The sequence below is a fragment of the Nannospalax galili genome, unplaced genomic scaffold, assembly GCF_000622305.1.
Source record: "Nannospalax galili isolate Female #2095 unplaced genomic scaffold, S.galili_v1.0 scaffold841, whole genome shotgun sequence".
Lineage (NCBI taxonomy): Eukaryota > Metazoa > Chordata > Mammalia > Rodentia > Spalacidae > Nannospalax > Nannospalax galili.
In genome coordinates, this window is record NW_008345000.1 from 213,971 (window position 1) to 221,384 (window position 7,414).

Below are 7,414 nucleotides of genomic sequence, written 5' to 3' on the forward strand. Positions count from 1 at the left end.
TTTGGTTTGGCATTTCTGTTTTCATGGGGATTAAATCCAGTGCCTTTTACATGCTTGAACTATACTTCAGACTCACATCTGCAATAATTTGAGAGCAGATTGCGAAGTGAGAAGTACTAGTCCTTTTTTTCTTGTTGTTTTGTGGCATTTATTTAATTAGCAAAGAAATGCAATCAAATGCATCATTTGGTACATACTTTTTGTACTGTTTCTTTTTAATCAATAAAAACCCATTGTGGAACATTTGGATGATCCATAGAATTCTGTATATGTTTTAAAACCTGTTCCTTAATGCTTCTTCCAAAAAATTATTGGAACTGGAATACGGCTTAGTGTAGAGTGCTTGCTTAGCACGTGCAAGGCCCTGGGTCCTGGATTTGATTGCCGGCACCATCAAAGAGAAAAAGCTGCGTGCGGCCATGACGTTGAGCATGGCAAACTTCTCATGAGTCTACTGGTTCCATCTTTTACATTTTAAAAAGTAAAACAAAATGTTGTCTGTGAAGAACATCTAAAAGACACTGCCTTTACTCCATTTGTACGTTTGTGTAAGTGTCCATCTCAGAGAAAATCATTTGAACCAGAAATGTAAAAAATACAAATATAAGGAGGTCCTCTCATGGACTCGGGAAATTTGAGAAAAGGTTCTCTCAGACTTGAGGAGCTAATATGAAACAAGATCTAAATGTTGTTGTGGAAAGAGGGGAGGAGGAGGTGGGATGGAAGGACACACCCAGGATGATTACTGGGGACAAATAGAAACCAAGGTGCTAGAAGTAAACTGATTAGCAGTAAGCTGTTAGTTGATTCATGATAAATATTGTCTGAGGATTGAGAGAAATCTTGATTTGTCTGAAGCCCTATGTATTTGATCTTTAGCACCGTTTGTTTTCTTAGGAGATGGAGAAAGAAATAAAGAATGTCTTTCGTAATGGAAACCAAGATGAAATTCTCAGTGAAGCATTCCGCTTGACTATTACACGGAAAGATATTCAAACTCTAAATCATTTAAATTGGCTCAATGATGAGGTAATCTTGCCCTTATTTTATATGCACATAGTAGGTAAATACTAAGTCAAAACTAAATCAAGGTATGATCTTACTGTTCCGTGTGGTTCTCGGGGACTTGAGAGATGGCTCAGTAGTTAAGAGCACTGGCTCTTCTTGCAGAAGACCCGAGTTTGAATCCCAGCACCCACCTGGTGGCTAGCAACCGTCTGTAACTCCATTTCCAGGGGATCTGACTCCTTCTCTGTCCTCCACAGGTATTGCATGACACGAGTGCACTTACACACATGCAGGCCTAACACTCATATGCATAAAATAAATAAATCAAAAAAAATTTTTAATGTGGTTCTCATATGACCTGAGTCTGAGTCACCGTCACAGGGCTCTCCATTCTCCTAAGTGACTGTGGTGCAAGCGAGCATTTTTTACCAACATCTCCATTGCTTTTGTGTACTTGAAAGCCTGAGCATTCCTGAATTTACCTTTATGGATGCTGAAGGAGAGGCTATTCACTCCTAGTGTTCTTCCTCTCTAAGGCATCTGCCCTACAGTTGATAACTTCTGAGCAAATATTACTGACCATAGTGCAGCAGGAGAGGAAACTGGGATTTCTTGTCAGGAACCAGTTCTACTTCCCTTTCCTCATCTGCTTAGTGTAGGATGCTTGCATTGTAAGCAGTAAGCTTTCTGAAATAGCCTTCATTTGTCGATGATAATTTTTATTCTGACAATGAAAAAAAAATTATTTTTGTGTGTCTGGTATGTGGTGGGGTTGGGTGACCTTCACCTCCCAATTCCATTTAAATATGTTATTAATTACGCCATGATCTTTAAATTGATCTCCCTTGTCCTAAACCTTTAGAATTTGTTTGATTTCAGAAGGATTTTTAAAATTTATTACTATCGTGTACTGTGATACTCAGGGCATACAACATGCCCACAGCATGCATGTGCAGTCAGAGAACAACTTTGTAGAGTTGGCTGTCTCCTTCCATGTTTACTTGGGTTCCAGGGATCATACTCAGGACATCAGCTTTGCACAGCAGTTGCCTTTAACCACTGAACCATCTTGCCAGTCCTCAGAAGGATATTGTCACAGCAAAAGAAGGCAGTTGGAGTTAGGTATCTTTTTGTAGATTGCTTCTTTCTTAGACCTGGAAGGAGCATCCCTGCCTGATCCTCTGGATATACTCGAGCTTCACAGCTGTAGAACATTTTTAGATGCTCAGCATAATGAGCAATAGATGTTCTAGATACCCATATGTTGTTCTTACATACGTAAGTCCTTCCAAACAATAATATTAAGACATCAACTGAGCATTTATTTATCTCATGTTAGGTACTACTTTAAGTGTTTGGTGTGTTCTAATCATCTAATCAGTTACTGTAGTTTTATCATCTCCATTCTTCAGTGCAGTGGTGGAACGCTTGTGTATTAGCATGCACACAAGGCCCTGGGTCCTGGGTTTGATTGCTAGCACCTTCAGAATTAAAAAAAGGACCATGTAGGTGGTGCTGGTGAGCATGGCATACTTCTTACAGTTGTACTGGATGCCATATTTTACATTTTATAAAGTAAACAGATATGGCTTAAGTGGTTAAGAGCATTTACTGCTCTTTCAGAGGACCAGGTTTGGTTTCCAGTACCTATATCAGGTAGCTCACAATAGCCTGTAACTCCAGTTCCAGGGGAATCTGACACCCTCTGGCCTCCAAAGGTATGTGGTATATATAAACTCATGCAGGAACACACATAAATATAAATAATCTTTCTTTTAAAAGTCAAAATATTATCTATGAGAAGAATACCTAAAAGACAAAGCATAGAAAGATTAAGAAACTTACAAGGTAATACAGGTGGTAAATAGCAGGGCTAAGATCGAGATCCAGGCATTGGGTATTTACTGTAGTGTACTCCCTCAGATTCTTAAATGGGATCTGTCATTGGACCAGTTGTATAGAACCTAAGAACTGTATATCATGCCCAAGATGTTGATTTCCTCTAGGACCAGCTGAATCACCATTGTTTCTGCCACTGGTCAATTTGTAAGGTAAAATTTTAGAAACTCATGACTCCCTGAGTACCATTCTTTGACTAAGATTGATAAGGAACATGTGACTTAATCACATCTTTATTAGAAACCCCACTTGCTTCTTTTGGCTTCTAAGGCAATAGAACATTGGATTTAAAATGGAGGAAGAAAGCTCATCAAATTAAAGAGGGAATAGAAATCATGAGTATTGAAAAATACTCTCTGATAAATTGTTTCTGATCTTTGATTATTTGCCATTTTTCTTTTTCCTGCCACTGCTGGAGAAGAACGTCACTTCCAAAGGGCTTAGAGCTGCTTGCTATGAATTATGTACAACCTAGGGGGCAGCAGTAAGTAGGCTCTCAGCAGAGTCCTCACTACTGTGGCAGTTACCTCAGTGAGGTCCCTCACAGAGGCAGCATTCATCAGGGCATATTTTCCATTCCCTGGGCCCATCAGAGCCTGGACTTTGAGCAAGCAGAGTTAATGGAAATTACATTATTTGAGCAGATGAAAGGAAGGAAAGAGTCCTTGTTTACTTTATCCCTTCCACACCTACCTATAACATTGTAGAGAGTACTTTTCATGTTGAGAACTATTTGTGAAGGACATTTTTTTCTTCTTTTAGACAAGGTATTCCTATAGCATACCCAGCTGGCTTGGAACTCACTGTGTAGATCAGGCTGGCCTCAATCTCACAGAGATACGCCCGCCTCTGCCTCCCAAGCACTGGGATTAAAAGTGTGCACCACCACGCCTGGCAAGAAGCACCATTTTTAAAGTATCATATTTATTAGGCTTGGCAAGCCAAAATTCTAATGAAGTATTAGGTATACTTAAATTCTAATGCTTACTTAAGATGTACTTAATTCTTTTTTCTCAATTGTGAATGTACAGTTTTTTTTGCAAATAGTTAATCTTCTTAATTATATTCGTCCCTCAAATACTTTTTCTTTTTCTTTGGGTCTCAAGACAAGGTCTCCCTGGAGCGCCAGCTGGCCTAGAACTTACTATGTAGACCAGGATGGCTTGCCTCTGCCTCTGCCTCCTGAGTGCTGAGGCTAAAAGGGTGTGCTACCACGCCTGGCAAATAAATACTTCTCTTTTCTTTCTTTCTTTTTTTTTGTTTTTTTTTTAAATGTGTATGCATGTATTGGCCACATGTAGGTAAGTGTGCACCAGTGTCGTGCAATGCCTGCAGAAGTCAGAAGAGGCTTTCAGATCCCCTGGGACTGGACTTACGGACAGTTGTTAGCTGCCATGTGGGTGCTGGGATTCGAACCCGTGTCTTCTACGAGAACAACTAGTGTTCTTAGCACTGAGCCATCTCTCCAGCCCCATAAATACTTCTTAAAATAACCATTTCTCTTTTTTATGTCCTATCAGTATCATAGGATATATTAAAATTCTCTGCAAAATAAGGTAACATAATCATTCTTACCATTGACAAAGAATATAAGAGCTAGAAAATGAAAGGAATCAGATTTAGTTTACAAAGAAGATAAAATCCTCAATACTCCAGAAGGAAAAGAGGGAGGGTGGAAGGGAGGGAGGAAGGGAGGAAGGGAGGAAGAAAAGTTAGGACTAGTGAGATGGCTCAGTGGTAAAACCAGTTGCAGCCAAACCCGATGACCTGCATGCCATCACCAGGCTCCCCATGGTGGAAGAAGAGGACCAACCCACAAGTTGTCCTCTGACCTCTACATGTGTGCCATGGCATGAGTGTGCCCACAGACATAAACGCATATAATAAATAAGTAAATAAATAAGTAAATAAATGTAATAATTAAATAAGATCCAGAAATCCTGTATTTGAGATGGATACAAAGACATTATACTACCCTTTCTCCAATCTCTTTTTTTTTTAAATGAGAAGTAAATGGCTGGAGAGATGACTCAGCCGTTAAGAGCACTGACTTCTTCCAGAGGACCTGGGTTTGCTTCTTAGTGCCCACATGGCTAACAACCTTCTATAACTCCACTTCCAGGGGATCTGACACCCTCTGGCATCCATGGGCATTGCATGTATATGGTGAACTTACATACATGTAAGCAAAACACCCACACACATTTAAAAAAAAGAAAACTAAAAAATCAATATTAATTTTTTTAATTAAAAGAAAAATTCATGAAATTCTTTATGAGTTCAAAAGATTTTACTACCATGTAAGAAAATTAAACTTCTCAAAAATGGAAGGTAGGAAGTGACTACCTTATAAAAAATACAAAAGAAGATAAAAGATAAAATTCTTGACATTGAAAATGGGAAATTCAGGATTGGAGAGATGGCTTAGCAGTTAAGAGCATTTACTACTTTTCCAGAGGACTTACGTTCCGTTCCCAGCACCCACGTGGCAGCTAACAACCATCTATAACTCCAGACCCAGGTGATCTGGCACCCTCTTTGCCTCCATGAGCATTGCATGCATGTGGGACACTTACATTACATGCAGGCAAAATACTCATATACATAAAAGAAAAAGGGGAATTGCTATACTGGGTCAGGATATTGGTTGTTAATAAAAGTGTCTAAAAAAGGGAAAGGAATTAAAGAGAATTACCTGTAAGAGTAGATTGAAAGCACCAAGAAGCAAATATTTCCAAATGGTATCATACTAGCATTGTTTTATTAATTCCTAGAGATTGAATTTTATGACTCCTGAAGTCATTCAAATTCAGGTCCTGTGTTAATCATCAGAGGAGGACTGCTTTGGGCTGCGTGTTTCTCCTCATGTCTAGATGTTTGTACATTTTAAAAATATTTTATGTGTATGCATGTATGTAAGTGACCCATATAGTACAATGCCCGTGGAGGTCAGTAGAGGGCGTCGGATCCCCTGGAACTGGAGTTATGGAAGGTTGTTAGCCACCATGTGGGTGCTGGGAATCGAACTCAGATCCTCTGGAAGAGCATCCAGTGCTCTTAACCACTGAGCCTCTCCAGCCCCATGTGTATACTTTTTTTGAAGTGTTAGGGATTGTTTTATACATCATTAAATAAATTTAGAAATACACAGAAGCAATTTAGGTATTTGTGTAAAAACTGATTTTGCTTCTGGTCAGGATATTATAAAAGGAGATTTACCCTTTCAGCTGAACTAGAGCACTAAACAAAATGTATGAAACAACTTTTCAGATGTTGCATAAAGGCAGTGCGCCAGTGTTCCTTAGAGAAGGGAAATAAAAGGAAATGTGCTCTGTAGTTGATAAAAGTATGAATAGATACCACCCAAAATGAAATACAGAAAGAAGTCTACAGAAAGATCCCCATCAATGAGTTCTAGGGTAGTATCAAGCAGTCTGACCATGTGGTCGGAGTCCTGGAGGGAAAGGTGGAGGCATACATAGGAAATGTCTAAAAGAGTGCTTGAAAAACTAATGATGGAAGATGTCATAAATTTGAAACATATAAGCCAACAAGTCCAAGAAATTTAGCATACTAGAGTATAAGAAATACCACACTAAAATCTATAATTTTGACCAAAAGCCAGTGGTAAAGAGAAAAATACTGTGTATAGCCAGAGAGAAAAAGTTTACATTAGATATTGATGAACAAAAATAAGTCTGTCTGTTAGAAACTATGCAGGCCAGGAGATATCTTTTAAGTACAGAAGAAGACAAACAACTGTCATCATAAGCCCTATACCAATAAATAACATACATTTTTTAAAATTATTTATTTAATAACCACATAATTAGAAGAAGCATTTCATTACAACACCATTGACATAATTCAATAACAATTTCCAGAGCTAAGATGCATCTCTTTCAAAATTGGCTGTAAATTTTTCTGTTTACAGTTGAATTAATACAGTTATATAATATTGTATTCAGTATAAACCCTATAAGACATAAAATTGAATGAGTTTTTAACCTTTTGTGTTAACAATGAGTCTTTCTGCAAGAAACGGTATATTTTAAAATGAAATGGAGATCTGAGTGTTATTAGCTCACAAGGAAATTTGAATTACGTCTAGATCATTTATCAGCAATGGGTATGCACAGGAAGGTGGGGAAATCACAGAGTAAGGGGAGTTTTGAGTGGATAAAAGAAATAGGCTCAGGGACAGATACTAAACTAAATAACCAAGTTCTCCAGGCAGAACGTGGAGAACCAACCTAGCCATTGCTCTTATGAGCATATTAGCGTTCATCTTAGGGTTTATGAACAGAAAGGAAGTCAATATTTCATTTGAAATATCATCCTTAGTTATGATTTTACTTTTTGGATGAATTTTCAGGCATGGAAAATTTGATGCTGCCTTCCTACTTTTTTTTTAATTTTTTTTTTTTAGAAGAAGCATTTCATTACAGCTTTAACATATTCAGTAACAATTTCCAGAGCAAAGATACATCTCTTTCAAAAGTGGCTA

The 7,414-nt window shown here is 38.1% G+C and overlaps 1 protein-coding gene across 5 annotated transcripts in view; it reads left to right on the top strand.

The window, feature by feature from the left end:
- Senp1 (SUMO specific peptidase 1) overlaps window positions 1-7,414 on the top strand; it is a 69,736-nt gene that overhangs the window by 37,681 nt on the left and 24,641 nt on the right. For all 5 annotated transcript variants that reach the window (XM_029567444.1, XM_017800180.2, XM_029567445.1 and 2 more), the window contains one exon: window positions 898-1,029. In XM_029567444.1, coding sequence (XP_029423304.1) covers window positions 898-1,029 — 132 coding nt within the window. The remainder of the gene's footprint in view (window positions 1-897; window positions 1,030-7,414) is intronic.